General features: G+C 36.7%; 1 protein-coding gene across 1 annotated transcript in view; it reads left to right on the top strand.

Annotated features, from left to right (window-relative positions):
• Positions 1–18,498, top strand: part of LOC105832559 — a 31,728-nt gene extending 13,230 nt beyond the window's left edge. The window contains exons 2-6 of the mRNA XM_012673636.3: positions 14,651–14,720; positions 15,392–16,093; positions 16,431–16,674; positions 16,760–16,850; positions 17,048–18,498. Coding sequence (XP_012529090.1) covers positions 14,669–14,720; positions 15,392–16,093; positions 16,431–16,674; positions 16,760–16,850; positions 17,048–17,158 — 1,200 coding nt within the window. The 5' untranslated portion in view covers positions 14,651–14,668 and the 3' untranslated portion in view covers positions 17,159–18,498. The remainder of the gene's footprint in view (positions 1–14,650; positions 14,721–15,391; positions 16,094–16,430; positions 16,675–16,759; positions 16,851–17,047) is intronic.
• The last annotated feature ends 73 nt before the right edge of the window (positions 18,499–18,571 follow it).

Below are 18,571 nucleotides of genomic sequence, written 5' to 3'. Positions count from 1 at the left end.
TACCCTTACAGAATTTGTTGCTCGACTAATTACGGTATTAAAATGTTTCTCGATTTAGGTGCTCAAAGGATTTGCAGTTTCCAAATTTGTTGCTAATTGTTTATTGCAAAAAACTGGCTGAAAGAGTGGTTGTGCTGGGACGCGTTCAAGAGTAAAGTACCCTTACAGAATTTGTTGCTCGACTAATTACGGTATTAAAATGTTTCTCGATTTAGGTGCTCAAAGGATTTGCAGTTTCCAAATTTGTTGCTAATTGTTTATTGCAAAAAACTGGCTGAAAGAGTGGTTGTGCTGGGACGCGTTCAAGAGTAAAGTACCCTTACAGAATTTGTTGCTCGACTAATTACGGTATTAAAATGTTTCTCGATTTAGGTGCTCAAAGGATTTGCAGTTTCCAAATTTGTTGCTAATTGTTTATTGCAAAAAACTGGCTGAAAGAGTGGTTGTGCTGGGACGCGTTCAAGAGTAAAGTACCCTTACAGAATTTGTTGCTCGACTAATTACGGTATTAAAATGTTTCTCGATTTAGGTGCTCAAAGGATTTGCAGTTTCCAAATTTGTTGCTAATTGTTTATTGCAAAAAACTGGCTGAAAGAGTGGTTGTGTTGGGACGCGTTCAAGAGTAAAGTACCCTTACAGAATTTGTTGCTCGACTAATTACGGTATTAAAATGTTTCTCGATTTAGGTGCTCAAAGGATTTGCAGTTTCCAAATTTGTTGCTAATTGTTTATTGCAAAAAACTGGCTGAAAGAGTGGTTGTGCTGGGACGCTTTCAAGAGTAAAGTACCCTTACAGAATTTGTTGCTCGACTAATTACGGTATTAAAATGTTTCTCGATTTAGGTGCTCAAAGGATATGCAGTTTCCGAATTTGTTGCTAATTGTTTATTGCAAAAAACTGGCTGAAAGAGTGGTTGTGCTGGGACGCGTTCAAGAGTAAAGTACCCTTACAGAATTTGTTGCTCGACTAATTAGGGTATTAAAATGTTTCTCAATTTAGGTGCTCAAAGGATATGCAGTTTCCGAATTTGTTGCTAATTGTTTATTGCAAAAAACTGGCTGAAAGAGTGGTTGTGTTGGGACGCGTTCAAGAGTAAAGTACCCTTACAGAATTTGTTGCTCGACTAATTACGGTATTAAAATGTTTCTCGATTTAGGTGCTCAAAGGATATGCAGTTTCCGAATTTGTTGCTAATTGTTTATTGCAAAAAACTGGCTGAAAGAGTGGTTGTGCTGGGACGCGTTCAAGAGTAAAGTACCCTTACAGAATTTGTTGCTCGACTAATTACGGTATTAAAATGTTTCTCGATTTAGGTGCTCAAAGGATTTGCAGTTTCCAAATTTGTTGCTAATTGTTTATTGCAAAAAACTGGCTGAAAGAGTGGTTGTGCTGGGACGCGTTCAAGAGTAAAGTACCCTTACAGAATTTGTTGCTCGACTAATTACGGTATTAAAATGTTTCTCGATTTAGGTGCTCAAAGGATTTGCAGTTTCCAAATTTGTTGCTAATTGTTTATTGCAAAAAACTGGCTGAAAGAGTGGTTGTGCTGGGACGCGTTCAAGAGTAAAGTACCCTTACAGAATTTGTTGCTCGACTAATTACGGTATTAAAATGTTTCTCGATTTAGGTGCTCAAAGGATTTGCAGTTTCCAAATTTGTTGCTAATTGTTTATTGCAAAAAACTGGCTGAAAGAGTGGTTGTGCTGGGACGCGTTCAAGAGTAAAGTACCCTTACAGAATTTGTTGCTCGACTAATTACGGTATTAAAATGTTTCTCGATTTAGGTGCTCAAAGGATTTGCAGTTTCCAAATTTGTTGCTAATTGTTTATTGCAAAAAACTGGCTGAAAGAGTGGTTGTGCTGGGACGCGTTCAAGAGTAAAGTACCCTTACAGAATTTGTTGCTCGACTAATTACGGTATTAAAATGTTTCTCGATTTAGGTGCTCAAAGGATTTGCAGTTTCCAAATTTGTTGCTAATTGTTTATTGCAAAAAACTGGCTGAAAGAGTGGTTGTGCTGGGACGCGTTCAAGAGTAAAGTACCCTTACAGAATTTGTTGCTCGACTAATTACGGTATTAAAATGTTTCTCGATTTAGGTGCTCAAAGGATTTGCAGTTTCCAAATTTGTTGCTAATTGTTTATTGCAAAAAACTGGCTGAAAGAGTGGTTGTGCTGGGACGCGTTCAAGAGTAAAGTACCCTTACAGAATTTGTTGCTCGACTAATTACGGTATTAAAATGTTTCTCGATTTAGGTGCTCAAAGGATATGCAGTTTCCGAATTTGTTGCTAATTGTTTATTGCAAAAAACTAGCTGAAAGAGTGGTTGTGCTGGGACGCGTTCAAGAGTAAAGTACTCTTATAGAATTTGTTGCTAGACTAATTTCGGTATTAAAGTCTTTCTCGATTTAGTTTCTGAAAAGATATGCAAGTTTTGAATTTGTTGCCAATTGTTTATTGCAATAAAGTTATAAACTGCAAGCAACAAAATCGGTGAAGCGTTATCAGTATCGAGATATAATTACTATTTTCAGTTTTATTGTTATGCTAATGTGGAGTTGTTAGGGGTGGTTTTTAATCGATATTGATGGAGCAACAAAATCAGAATTGTTATAAACTGCGAGCAACAAAATCTGTGAAGCGTTATCTGTCGAGATTTAGCTACTATTTTCAGTTTTAAGGTGTTGTGCTAATGTGGAGTGGCTGGGGGTGGTTTTTAATCAATAAAGGTGGAGCAACAAAATCGGAATTGTTATAAATTTCGAGCAATAAAACCGAGGAACTGTTATCATTCGATATATGTGGTTATTTATAATTTTAGAATGTTTTGTTGCTCTAGGGTAATTTTGGGGTGGTTTTCGGAATTTAATAATAGAGCAAAAAATTTGGGAATAGAGCAACTAATTAGCAACTAATTAGATCTAAAGGAATCCACCGCATTTGTTTAATTTTTTAAAAAAATTTTTATCGGTTGTGCTAACTAAATTTTAAGTTGGCACAGCCTCTATTTTCTCCGAATCGGCTGGAGCAACAAAATTGGGAATGGAGCAACTAATTAGCAACAAAAGAGCACTAAATTTTTATATAAGTTTTATTCGATTGTGCTAAAGTGGCTGTGCCAGCTTTATAGACGTCGTAATTATGCTTGACGAGGTGAGTTCATGGCGATGACGTCACTATACTCCGCAGACGAAAAACCGCAATTTTTCTCCGAAACGCACGCGTGTCTGTGTCGCAGAGCCTCGCTAATTGCGACAGCGCGGATGTCGCAACGGCATACCACTTAGACGAATTTTCGCACGTGCGACCGTTTGTACAAACCCCGCTCTGTGGGATTCGCGCTCCGCAGAAACGAACGAGCTACATTCTCTACTCTTTATGCATTCCGATGTATATTTTTATTAAATAAATTCCACTTTCAAAAAATAATTTAATATAGGCACGCGCGCACCAAAATCCTCCGAAATCCTATTTTACTCTACCTCCGTGGAAAAACGAATTTGGACGCAACACGAAATGTATACATATAAATGGATTGTGATCAGAAATAATAAAAATAAATAAATAAATAAATAACGAAATAAAAATTAATAAATGAATATGTAACAACACATAGTATACATAAATGCTTGAGTTACAACTTTTTCTAAAAAATTAATTTTTTATATCAACAATTTATTTCATTTTATATTTACTCATTTTAAATGTACAATTATTTGAAGCTAAAATTCTTTTATATTGCGCCCAAATATCGAAGACACTTTAAAACTTTTATGGAAGCCAGTAATTTATTGTGTTATGTGATATGTTTCGATAAATCAATCATGTCCTTATTTTAAAACACTTACTCTATATACATATCTGGAAACTTATTATTATTAATCTTAAATGTTTTCTTTATAATATTAAAATTTTATAGTAATTTTTAAATAAAAATATTTAAGGCAGATTATTTTAAATGTTATAACAATTAACGTAAAAAAAAAAAAACGTTCCTAGGATATTCGTCTTATGCAATAGCAATTGTTATCTCTAAAAATTAGTATCCAACTTTTAGGGAGAGTAACCTACTTTACAGAGTTCTCGTTAAATTGATTACAGCTGATTGAATTGAAACGGAATAGACAATGACTTCGAAGGCGGTGGTGGTCCAGCGTGTCAGGCATCGCTAATTCGACTAGCCGCCGCCGTCGATTTTGTCGGTAACGTCATTTTCTCGCGTTATAATTTGATAATTATAATACATTATATCGCGCGTGCGAGAGGCAGACTTATAATAAACCGCTACGAAAGCGAATCTTTACTTTCGCCGTACGGTTTTCCAACAACGCATGCGTGACTGGTGTGTATAGCTGCAGACGAGCTTTCGCTCTCGCTAATAGTATATACGTTACAATTTATTATCCACCCGTGAAGAGGGTGGGGGATAGAAATTCGCGAGTGTACTCGGTATATACAAGACGGATTATGTGCCCCCGACTGTTTTTCTTTCTTCCACGCGGTTTTGCCGTGTCTAACGGAACGTTCGGAATTGTGCGCCTACCGTGTCGACGAGTTAACAAACCGATGCGTCAGCTAATACCACTTAACCGTCGGTTAAGTCATGATAACTGGTAGTAGCGATCTTTAATTGTACACACATGCGCGCACCTCCCGATACACCGTATTGGATGGCTCGTAAAACGTTCTTACACGGACTTCATACGGAGTTAATTTAGCGCCGATGCTTCATGCATTATTCTTTGATCAATTAGGAGCTGCTTTTCTCAACAAAGATGCCATTAATATAGGTATGCCTACACAGTTACTTTTTATATAAGATCGTAATATATTTATCTCGCATTATATATTTACAAGAAACGCTTTTACATTTAATCATTGTAATCCGTTTAATTATCCTTTTTAATGTATTTTCGATACATTAATGATCGATGTTATATTCGAACAATGCACACAGGCGTCGCTTGTTATTGTACGGTGTAATATTCCAACAATACACGTTGCGTATAGACAACGCTTTCATGATAAAAGCTTGATGTTCGCCAGTAAATTGACATCGCGATTGCTTTTCATGCTCCCCGAGCGGCTGGAGATAGCTGGGGTATCATTTTTATCGTACCCGTTAAGTTCTTTTGTTTGTGTTACATGAATAATCCGGAACAAATCGAAATGTACTGTTTTGTATTATAATAATATTATTTAATTTAATGATAAGTATATTTAACAAGATACTACGGTCTGGTGTTTCGATTGAACTGTATCTTTAAACTTATAATCAGAATCATTAGCCAGTCGGAATTATCTTTAATATTATATAAATTATGAGACTATTTGTTATAAATGTATTTATTTTAATCAAGGCTGTTAATATATTAATAAGGAGATTAATTATGTCGAAGTGAGGTAATCGAGAGAGAGAGAGAGAGAGAGAGAGAGAGAGAGAGAGAGAGAGAGAGAGAGATGTAATAGCATGCCAAAAGGGAATAGCATATTATACTTTTCTAGTTTATTCCTTGCTTAATATCAATTAAATTTTCTCTCCCTATTTCTCTTTTTGATAATAATGAACTATATAATGATCTCTAAAACAAGGCGAGCGTGACCGATGTTCTAACACAATAGATAAAAGCAATCGATTAGATTAGATAGATACCGGCCTGCATGATAAATTATGATTACGAATCGTAATTTACCGTACCGCGCTGATATCATAGATGCAATTTGGTCATTGTGAGCGGCATAAATTAATGTTTACGAGAAGGACTCGTATCGCATGGCTAGTGCCTATGTTTCCGAGTTCCACTTTTGTTTCGGAGTCGGTAACGAGTGTAATTGCCATTCGGATGAACTCATTCGAACTTTCGATCGTCGATGGAGATTTCATGTTTACTTTCTTCCTTTCACGAGCGGGTTTGATCCCGTAAAAGTATTTATACGAGTATCTGTAGTGTTAACAGTAGAGCAAATAAATGTTACATTAATGTCTCAGACATAAATCTGTTTTATTATTATCTATTAGAATTCAACCTAACTCAATAAGTGTGAATGTTAAAAGTTACGCTTCAACGATTCGATTTGATTTAATTCGATTCGGGTAAAGTTAATTTGGATTCGATCGAGGAAATCAGTAGACTAAGAAATTATTTTTGTTCGTTTGGTGAGAAGAAAAATATAAGGAGTGACACCGATCTTGCTCGTAGAATGATGTCGCGGGCTAATACGTACGTGGGAAACAATGGGCTCCAAGAAAGAACGTTTCGTGGTAGGTGAAACTGTTACTGCAAGAATAGGTCGGATTGTCTGAAAATCTGCCCCGTAGAAACCTCTTGCGTCGGGAAAAATTTCTATCGTAATACCTCACGATCGTCACGCTGATAATTTCTCGACGAGTAACAAGTAAATTTCGTGACGTGTAACAGTACAGGAATCGAGGAGTCAATTTTTGCAGAATTTGGCGAACAAGATTAAAATATATTAATAAAAGCAAATGCGCTTGAGTAGTATATTATTTAATATTTAATTATATATTATTTATTTTTTATCAAATAAAATTAGAATGCGATACTTTTTATCTGAATTTTGATTAGAACAGCGCATTATTTAATTACATTATTTATTTTTGTAAAATAAAGTTAGAACGCGACACTATTAATTATATTTAAATTTTTACTTGAACGTATATATTATTTAATTTTATTTTTGTGAAATAAAATTAAAACACGCTGTTAATTTTTACCTGAATTTTTACTTGATGTATCATTTAATTTTATTATTTATTTACATAAAATGATTACAAGTTGTGGATTCTAATTTTATTCGATAATTCTTCGAATAAAAGTCGTCATTTGATAATTTTACGGATAGAATTACGATTGGATGTTATCTTATATTTGTACTTCGCTATCCACGTGTGAACGTGATTGCGAAAGTTGTATAGTGAGTAATAATGTATCTACATTTAACAGGCTTGGTTGGTCTCGTTGAAATCGTGTTGTCAAAGCGACTCTCGAAAGCGTGAATATTGTACGATTATTTAATTTGGAGAAACAGGAAATTTGTACATGTCACAATATGATTTGCGTATTAAACGAATTTGCATCAGATAAATTTTTTGAACCGTAAAAATCTCACAATCAATATACACGTTTTATCTCTATGTTAAAAAATAATATTTAACATACACTGGTCAATTCTAATCACGTTTTTCGACAATTCTGATTAATTATGTATTTATCAATTCTCTCGTCTGAAAATGCTATCGTGAAATAAAGTATGTTGAAAATTTGTACAACGCACGATAAAATGCATGAAATCCTAACTCGATTTTCTCTTTCTCGCCTCGTTGATTAAATATTTCAAAAGGAGACGACGAAATCGGATTCCGTAAAAATGCACATCGTGTACCATTGTCTCTTCTTTTTGCTTTGCAAATTTTACATCTTTTAAATAGACTTGAGATTGCGAATTCACCTACTTAACAGCCGCGGTTCTCACGTGCGATACACTTTTACGTAAGACTAATTGGGCAGAAAAGCGATCTCGTTGCATGCGTATCTCACAATCGCGCATTTTTTAAATACAGTGAAACTTCACCGGAGGAAATGAGATTGCTATCGGAAAGTATGTATGTGAAAGTTCATAATGTGAATATAATATCGAAGACGATCCGGTCGCGCAGCAGCTGTTGCTGCTGTGTTGCCGCTTAGAAAGATTGACGTTCTTTGGACGCGTGATTTCCTTTTTTTTTATGGTCGGCTGCGTGCCATCGCGTCGGTTATTTTCGGCATGGCTGAATTTTAATTTAACTTTTTTTCGCACGATTGCGTTTGCAAAGAAACACTAATCTAAATAAAGCTTGGAATTATATATAACAAGCTTAGAAAACTTTTTAGGAAAATTAATATTATATATTCGTGTGTTCAAATTTTTTGGGGGGGGGTCGAATATATTCGCGCTATTTATTGAGAGATAAGTTTGAAAATTGTTGTAAAGAAAAAATTACAATTACTCGTGGCATTTGGAACAGAATGTGTCGACTTCAATCCTTCGCGATTTCGCAGTGCCATAATATTTCACTTTTTCTATATTTTTTATATTTCTTCTACGTTTTACAAATTATATTATATTTACGCGAACGTTGTGAGCGCTACGCGTCGTATGTAACATAGTACGAACGTATTTTTTTTATCGCTGCACCGACAGAAAAGGTTGCGATAAAACTTCTGCAGCGCAGTCACGGTCGACGTGTGGGGCAAAACGACGTCTGATAAAATGTGAAAGCCGAAAGACTGTTCGAACGTGGCACCACCATTGGGATTTTCAATTGGACTCCGTGGGCAATACACAGAAAACGCAGTTCACGAAAGGAATGACGAAACTTACAAAAAAAGTCAAAGCTAAGCTACGAGCCGTTAGTTCTGCCCGCATACGTTCGGTCGGAAAATCGAAGTGATGTAACCGATCGGCTTATCACAGGAGTTTAAGTTAGCGCTATTAGCCGCGGAAATTGACTCTTTTGTAGATCGGCGGCGGTTATCGTTCCAACAATGGCAGAAAAACGGAGACGAAGATCCGAGTAATCGACTCACGGCCATTAGTTCTGCGGTTTCTGCGCTAATGCGCTCGATAATTCGCGTTCATTCGGGCACAGCATGAGGCACGGTGGTAAATCACGATTTACTTTAGTGTCCTCGTTAACTCCACTTTGCCTCTTCACGAGCGTTAATCCCATCGATGACTCAAATGCACCACTCTCCGCTTTGATGTATTTCGAGCGGAACGCGATGCTGCAAAACTCTCTGAATCGACAATTGAAAGAAATGTGTCATAATGTCTATGTCCGCCGCGTTTTAATGAGAGTTTCTAGGAAGGTATAAAAGAATCTCTAATTTTTATTGAATATAACACTATTTTAAGAGAATCATATAGATCAGCTTAATTAACAACGTGGAATAATAAGTTCAAGGCTGTCTTGTTTTTTTTTTTAATGCAGAATTTTTACACAATTTTTATATAATTTTAAAATTAGTTTTTCACGGAGCTTTTAGAGAACAGATTGTTTTATAATTGTTTTTTTTAATACTAAAGAGAAATGCTTATACAATTAAGATTTATCTTCGTTTATCAGTGTTTATTGTAATTTTATATGTGTTTGTTAACTGTAGAATCATATGTATTGAATTTTATCTGTTTGTATTGTAATCGTAGAATTCATGTCAGTAGTAGTATCATGTAATGTATTCCTCGTTAGTGATTTGCATCAAATTAGTATTTTTTTTTTGTGTTTTTCAAGTGGGCTTTTTCAAGACAGCAATGCTGTCGCTTCATCTCTTGTCTATCTTCGATACATATTCTTTGATTTTTCACGTTTCTCCAGTGTTTTTATTTTTTGTAATTCACAGATACAATAAATTAAATTTAACTAAAAATTCTTATATCGAATCCACAGAATTAACCTTCGGTTTGGAAAAGTAAATCAAGTGCAAAGAAACGATTTTCCATTCAGCGCTGCCACGTTTTTATGGCGGCCTTTCCGGAGATCGTGCTGTATGCTTAAGAAAACGAATACGCATTTCATGCTCCAATGACTGTATCCTGTCGCGCACTTCTCCCACTTTTTACCAGATATTCTATATCCGATCTGCAAATCGGCGACGGCGAAAGTCAGAACTTTTACGCGTCTATTATTCTTAAGCAGCTTGATTATTAAAGATGTAAGGATATAGGGATTGTAATTTGATTAATTATAAGAATACAAATTATTATTTTTTGTTATTTTATGAAGATAGGTCAAAGTCAAGGCGAATTTCAAAGTAAAAAGATACGAAGGACGCAATTTAGTATGTTGATTGCCACGGCTACGTGACTCGAAAGCTGTAAATCGACGGCATGATATCATAGATAATAAATCGCAGTGACGTGTGAAGTAAGTGAGATAAAGATCAGCGGATACACACGGAAAACTGCGAGTAAAAGTACGCAGCCTTGGATGGAATGACGCGTACAACAGAGAAATTAGAGATTTTACGACAAACGTTCTGTTAACTTACGTAGTATTAAGTTGTCTGCCCGCCTCGGGGAATCTCATACGCACGACGGTCATTGAACTCCGGCTGTACGTTGTACCGCACGAATCGCCAATTTTTTTCACGAGCTTTCACGGGGCAGTATGTAAAGCAGCACGCGATAGAAGCGAATTCATTAAATCAATTATCTCCTTGGTCTGAAAATCAAGTGGAACGAAACAGTTGAGTACGGTAAAGAAATGAACGCCTCCCTAATTTATTACATTTTTTTTTTGGTACTTGAAATAATAATTTCTAAATTTTTTTTTAAAGAACTTTCTTCGGATTTTCTTTAAGCCTTTGCTTAAAACGAGTGCTGCCGAAACGCTGTGGAACGTAAAAAATACATATATTTGAAATAATTAAGTTTAGTTTGTTAAAACAAGTTCTCCAATGCAATTTATTTTCTATGCATTCAGCTCTATAAATGTTTAATATTTTTTTATACTTTCAGATATGATTCGAATTACAATAGATGAGAACTACAAAGATGAGTTTAATTATCGATTTAATCTCTCTCGCTGATGTCATTTGTAAGAAAAAAAATAATTTAACAGAAATGTCCAATATCAATCGATCTCTGCAATTATAGCGTACAAGACAATTTTGTAATAAAATATATTTTTATGTATTTAACAACAAAGTTTATAAAGTAAAAAGAATTAGAATTTTACGTTTTAAAAATAAAAGTAATTTAAAGATTAAAAACTAAAAATAAACAATTTGTTTCAGAAACAGACAATTTGATTGCAAATTTTATTCTCACTTTGGAAGAATTTATTTTTAGTAGATTTTATATAGAAAAAGGTTACGAATGTATAAACTATGAGTTTTTTATATAATTGTCTACGCAAATCATTTCTTTATTAGTATTAATACAATACAATAATTAGTTTTGTATTGGCAACCTTTCTCTACTACACATATTTCTCCTGAGTTTCTTGAAACCGTTATGTATACGTGTTATACGATTGCCTCGGGCTGCGTTGTTGCCTCCTTAATTGCATCCTTAGGGAGCAGTGTTTCCATTAATTAAAAATTTTTCTTTTCAATGTCAGAGATGCTCGCGGGCAATCGATTCAGCGGCAATAATGCACAGTTAGGCAGCTGGATTATTAGCGCGCTCATAATTGGGCGTGTTGCGCGTCCTTCCGGTCTGAAAACGAAGTGGCGCGAGGCTCCAGCACGCGGAAGTGAAATTACGCAACGGACGAAATGCAGCGCGCATATACATATATATTTTTTTTTCTGCTCGCGCTCTCCGTGCGCAATTTCATACCTTGCGGCGCAACCGGGATCGCGTTCGCGCAAAGCGCATCACGTTCTAATTGTTTCGGTTATACGTTACGGTATTAACGGCGCGTTAGCGCCGACCCAGTGGAGCACTTATTCGTTATCCTTTTGATCTCGAAACGAAATGGAACGCGGCGTAGCGCGGCTGTAACAGGAGTTGTAGCCGCAGTTAATCCGCATAAAATTCATAAACCGGCATTTACCGGCAAAAAGGGACGTATCTTATTTACGGCCACTTTAACCAGCGGTTCGCAAGTGTCATTGCAGGCTCTCTGCCAGGCCTCGTACGCGATTATCACCATGAACCGCAATTTCGTGGAAACAACCGTGAGAAACCGTCGTTCGTGCTTAGAAAGACGATTTCCAACACGGAAATCGAAGTCCCAAAACGCGCGCATCGCTTTAAACGAACATCAGGTATTTCTATAAAAAGCAAATAATCATGTATCTTTAAAAGATACATATCTTTTAAATAATTTTGAAATCAGGAGTCTCCTATCCCATCTTTAAAAAATGTCGCACTCGGGAGTACCCGAAAATATCCAGCTGCGTCCCTGTGTGCGTTTCCTTCCGCAGTCGCGTTACGACGTTCGAGGCCGTGTTTCCGGTCCGTGAATGAATCGGCCGCGCCGACGTGAAGGGTGCGGTGTTGTCAACAAGGTTGGACCCTTTGTCACCCGGATACGAGGAGCGGCCCGGCCGACAGCGCGCGCCCTTTGTTCCAGCGTCTTTATTATTAAATCCGGATTACCCCGGTGGGAAAAAAAAAATTTGCGCGCGAAAATGTCCCCCGCGTGCTACTAAGTCCTTGATGCTTCTCGAATCACCGTCGAGCCGCATCCGTGCGAAGGTGCGACCGGTTACAACCGGGGGAGCATGACTAACTGCGCACGGACGAGTTTACAGTGTATCTCGCTCTCCGTGCCCCTTAATTTCGTAATTACTTTGTCCGAGGAAGCGAAGAGCTGTCCGGTCGCACAGCCTCTGTGGGACACGATAATGTTTAGATTTAGCGTAAAGATTTTTATCATCGTTAGGTTTCGTACAAGAGAGTCAGCCCGCAATTGTATTTGTTATATGTTGTATTTTCATTTACTGTTAGGTTTGCGCGTGAAATGTGTACGAAGAGTTAATTTGAAAAAATAAAATTGCTGTATATATAAAATATATTTATTTATATTTCTATTAATTTTGATACTTTAAATTTTGAAGACCTGCAAATTTCCTCTTTTTTGAAACTTTAAAACTACGATTACGGATTTATGCAGCATCAAGAATTAAAGGTTTTCTGTCAATGTATGAAAAAATAGCAAAGTGGTCAACTTCAGATAAAGTTCCGATCAATATTTTAATGGGAAATATTTTTATTTGGATTTTACACGCGGTTTCACCCAAATTCGGTTTTTTTTTTGCTAGCGATAAAATTGAAAAATAGTGTCGTTCGGTCTTTAAGTAACTCCGCGATAGCCTATTCGTGTCACGTCGCAGGTTGCGGTCAGCAGAGCATGACCGTCACACTGTATCCTGCTGTTTAACGATCGCATCTTTCCACCGCATTTTGTGCGCTGTGAAACTTTGTAGATCGGCGCACAAATGCACGCACTACAGATGTTTTATCGTATTATTAATTTAATTATAATATTATACACGTTTAATATTTTAAAATAAATTTAATACTATATTAACGCACATCATATTTTCAACGAGCAATATTTTTGTATTGTCTACAAAAAAATGTTTTAAAATTATTTTATAACACTAGCTTGTGCAGAGCATCTAATTAACTTGGATATCTGGCGTCGAGGAATTTGTTTTATTTCGATTTTCTGTATGTACTTAAATCGTTTAACGCTACATTCGTCGTGACACTTATCACTTCCCGCAATCGCAAACGCATCCGGATTTATCAAACGAACCAGGCGCGCCGGGAGCTCTCTTTCAACGTTACAGACGCTGGCTACGTAGCCACTTGAAGTTGCGCGTACAAGCACCTGCGTTCAACGTACCGGTCGGCCGGCGGCACCGGTCCATCATAATTTCAATCTGGCGTCTTGCGTTACTCAGGAACGAAAATTACCGTGCCGGTGTACACTCGAAAATTTGACAAGTATATACAGCGAAGTTGATTTCAACCAGATATTTTCAATTTGATTTGAAATTATGAAACTTATTACCTTTCCCGAAATGGACGAAAAATACCTATCTGTGTTCAAGATATGCATAAAAATGTCTATTTGTGCATTAAAAAAATCTTTATTTGTACCGTCGAAATAATTTGCATATACATGGATTTTCTCTTAAAAATTACCCTGAAAATCATGGTAATTGTGGGGCAACATGAACCTCGAAGAATTTTACTATACTTCTAAGAAAATTTACTAAAACTTTGCGAAATTTTATTAAAAATTTTAATAAATTTTGTTAAAAGTATAGTAAAATTCTTCAAGGTTTACGTTGTCTCACAATTACCACGATTTTAAGAGTAATTTTTAAGAGAAAATTCTCTCTGTGTACGACAAAGTATCAGGAGCACTTATTTCCTTTTGCTCAGTTATCTTTGCCATTATACCTGGAAGCTGGAGCCGTCGACGTTGGTTTTAAAATTCCTCAATGACTCACGGATTTCACGATTAAGCAACACGATTGGTCGCAGATTACTCACCGGTTTTAAACATTACCCTTCTCTTAGACGCGACGAGGCGACCAGCGTCGGTCGTTCGTTTGTTCGGGCTTAGAAAATCGCCCGAAACAGAAGTGTAATGATATTTAATGTATTTGAAGCGTTAGCGTGAAAACTTCTCACGTTCAATCGGAAAATAAAAACGAATACCTGGATATAATCCTGCAACGGACCACTTGTGGGAGAGCTAGGACACGTCTGATATGTATGACGGTCAGAGGCGAATATTTTTTGTTCCCTTCTGACAGTCATACATACCAGACGTGTCCTAGCTCTCCGACAAGTGGTTCGTTGCAGGATTGTATTCCGATATTTGTTTTTACTTTCCAATTTCGAATTTCGTCGTTTATTTTCGTTCCAGGGTGAGTTTTTCAATAATTTATCATATTTGATTTATCTAACAATTTCTCCTTTCTTCCTTTGCTGAAGATGGCTAAGAAAAGAGTTGAAACGTACATTGAACTGTTTATCTACGGTTAGCTTAAATTTGTTGCATTCTACTTACCGTGCTCATCTCGCATCGCCGCTTGATTTTATTTCTTTGTGAACATCTCACGAGACATGTTCCTCACACACGTTCGTTGGTACACATAGGTGTCTTCGTATTTGCAGATACATCCAGATGACGCGATGACGCTACATTGGTGGATGCACTGGTTCTGGGTTACTGCGCAATTTCTTGGTGAGTCATCTTTTTTTTTCGTTAAATAATATCTTAGCGCAGCAAGACTCCCACCTTATCAACCGGTAAGCAGCTTAACTGTCTTGAACTATCTTTTATTTTATCTTTAACTGTCTTTCATCAACTCTGTTAAGATCAATAAAAAGACACGAATGACTTTTAAAGTCTTTTGCCTTAATTAGGTCACTTTAGACAATTGAATACTGCATTATGATAAAATTGTAGCAAATAACCTTTTTTATTAGATAGCTTATATTTATCATTTTATTACGATTAATCGTGATAATATTTTATTGTAGTTTATTTATATATATATTTAAATTACAATTGGTTGTAGTTTAAATGTTAATGTTAATGTAACTTTAATGTAAATTCAATTACTAAAAGATTTAATATTGTAAGTTAAATAAAAGGTACAGAAAATATAGTAAAATACAGAAATGCAGAAACAAAGAAATACAGAAAAATACAGAAAGATGATACTTAATTAAATTTTTATCAAGAATTAACTTGCACAAAGCTTTCATATTTTATTTTTCGTATTCTGTGTTTATTAGATTCTTAGTTGAAACTCGCGAGAGAAAGGCGCATTATATGATTTAATAATCGTGTAATTCATCTTTATTAAATATTATTTAATGTTAATTATATCTCGTCTTTCTCTTTTTCAGTGATTCTTGGGAGTCCTTTGCCGTCTACCACATCGGACCCCCTTAAGTCCCAACCATCCTCAAGGACGACGTCCTCGTCGATTGAGATCGAAGATTATCGTACGTCAAAGTCAACCAGACCGACTTTTCGTATTGCCAAGGCTATTGGACTTTATCCACAGACAAATACGGCCGTGGTGCCCGATAGACAGCAATCCGTCACTACTGTCGCCTCGTTGCTGCTGGAACGTGGAGGTACCGTCTCTGGGACGAACGTCCACGAGACAGTCGAGCTAAATTTTCGTAGTAATATCTCTAACGTCGAACCGCTCAGCACGGCGACACCTCAGCGCGCCGCGGAGAACGTCGAAAGGATCAGGAACTCTACCACGAAGAAGGACAGCAAGATCACGTGGATCTTGACAACAAACAAATCGTCGGGTAGGCCGAAGTACGATCAGGAAGAGAGGAACCAGTCTAGCGTCGCCAGCAGGAACGTCAGCTTCGAGGAAGTCGAGGATCTCACCGTGCTACCTCTTCAAGAAGAAATGTCGAAGGTCGATCTCATGTTGAATAGGTCCTCTTTCGCAACATCCTTGTCCGCGGCCGGGGCACCCGGTAACGCCGCGATCAGGACGTTCAATCGATCCGAAGACGAGGTCGAGATCGACGAGGAGGTGGCTCAGACGCAGCACTTCGCTACGGCGGCGTCTATCCTTGAAGGTAAAGACTTCAAAGAGAGAAATCTGTTACAGCGAATAGAAATAAGAATGCTCTCGCAAACAATTAATGGTCACGATGTTATCTCGAGATAGGAGAGTGGCATTGTATTTTAATTAAATTGGTTTTCACGATGCCGACATTGACCTCCTTTCTTGCATATGCTTATTAATTCTGCTCTAGTCTCTAATCAAACTTGACACTTTAATAAGCAATAGAAGTGAGTAGACGCAAAAAGTTTAAGAATTATCTTGTTTGAGATTTAGCGACAGAAGAAAGAGACTTAGGTACCTAAAAATCATTAAGCTCATCATAATGATCGCATGAAACAAATGTGCAGTTGGCGTGAGCGAGTCCACTCGTCTAAGTAGAGCGAGGAACACTTTCATCACGCAGCACTTCCAAAGAGATCAAGTGCAAGGAGACAATCAGCCCCCTGATTATAACGAAACCGGTAGTAACGGCGAGAATACTGAGCAAGGTTCGGCGACATCCGCCGCGGGTATAGCTGCTATTACAGCCAGTTGTTTAGCGACTGTGGCCCTGCTCAGTACAATGGGTAGTCTCGGATTCATTATATACAGGTAATGCGTCGTGAACGCATCGTATAGCGTAATTACGCTTGCGTCTGCGTTCGCTAATGCGTTCATTCATTAATTCATTTTTCAGGCGCAAGTACTTGAACCCTCCACAAACGTTGAACAGTGATAAATGCAGCAATCCCGATAGCTCCGGTTATATCGATGATTCCACTATTCGCGTTAGTATTATGATATACATAAATATTTAATGTACATTTAATGGAATTTCTTAAATTAATAATTCATCAATTTAATATACTTAAAGAATTTTTAATGTGTTTACATTTTTTTTTTTAATGGAGACTAGTTAAAATAAAAAAGAGACAATGAAATTTTGATTCGCTAAAAATGTTACAAAGCACTTGTCCACTTACAGGATAACTCGGAAGAAATGTACAGTTTGGATAACGATTCGTTCCTAAATTCGCTGGAGGCGATGACAATACAGAATTACTGGACGGACAGTGTAAAGCATACGAAGCTATGACAAAAAAAGATAACCCATCCTGGAAAGAGAATCGAGACGTTCAGCATTTCCGACGGTGAAGCACACGAGCAAGTTTCTCTGCTTGAGCAATAGTACTTACACATCTGAGACGGAGCCGTATTCTGAGAGATTTGTGCAGGAAGCTTCGTTGCTCGGTGTATGTCCAGAGGCGATGAGGACGTTTGCAGCGTTTGTACGAGTCCCGTTAATCAGTCTTGATGGGTTGCATCGAACGTTAGTTACCTTAGACTCTGTACAACGTAAAAAATTGTAGATCAAAATTGCGCGAGACGGCGCGTATCTGTAAACGTCATTTCGCGACGTGCTGATTTACGTCACTTCCATCGTACCTATATTTTTCTACGACAGGCAAAGTCGCGTTGGACGAGAAGTGGCAGAATTATCCTCGGGATATTTCCATTAACGATATAGTGCAATAAAATTAAAATTGATGTACTTTATCATTAAATTAATAATATTATTCTAGAAAAAAGTAAGAGTACAAATAAGGCTATATTAGTCCATTAGCTAGAGCATTTGCTAAAATAACTAAAAGAAGAATTAATTTAATAAGAATATTGAAGTAATATCCCTAGGAGAGTATTTATAGTACAATGCTTCCAATAACATAAATTGGAATCTCGTATGTACAATGTTGTACTTACTGGTTTTAAATCTTGAATTTGAGTGCCGGTGTCTTCTACAGTTTCACTTTGAAGTTACATTACAATTACGATGATTAGCTCAGCCATATTGACAGTTGTTTAACCATCAGATAGCTGAAATATTTTCGAAGAGAACAGATTTACGGAAGATCGGACCAAATCGTACGTAGATCTAGCTTTACGCCTTTATGACATATCCAGCAGAATATTGATTCGTGTTTTCCATTTGCGAGAAATCTAGCTTGTACCCATGTACATATACGTACCATTGTAACGTTTTATGTATAGATGTGCAAATCTGTCGTTGCGCCAAGTGCGGCGTGATTAATTTTAAGTAGCGTTAGCAATTACCCAGATATATTTCTATACATCCAAAATGGGGAAGGAAAAAAGACAGAAAATCGATTGTGATAGATCGTAGCGTTCAATATATATAAATTTATCTTTGGCTCGTCTATGGTAACGGTTGTGAATAAATACCATATGTACATGTATTATATACATTCCCGCCGTCCCTTTCCTTATCTATGATCTTTATTTTCAATGTGATCCGATTATTTCGATTTGAAATAGCAACTGGGCAGACGTCCGAATTTTTACGAATTTAGATTTACAATATTTTACAATAGAGCGTGTGTAATATAATCTTTGTTCCAAAAATTTATTTAAATAAAAACATTAAATTTAATAAATTAACAGCTGAATTTATAATTGTAAATTGTATGTGTGATCAAATCGTTATTTGTCG

Source organism: Monomorium pharaonis, chromosome 3 (assembly GCF_013373865.1).
Source record: "Monomorium pharaonis isolate MP-MQ-018 chromosome 3, ASM1337386v2, whole genome shotgun sequence".
In the NCBI taxonomy this organism is placed as follows: Eukaryota; Metazoa; Arthropoda; class Insecta; order Hymenoptera; family Formicidae; genus Monomorium; species Monomorium pharaonis.
This window is presented reverse-complemented; position numbering and strand designations above follow the sequence as displayed.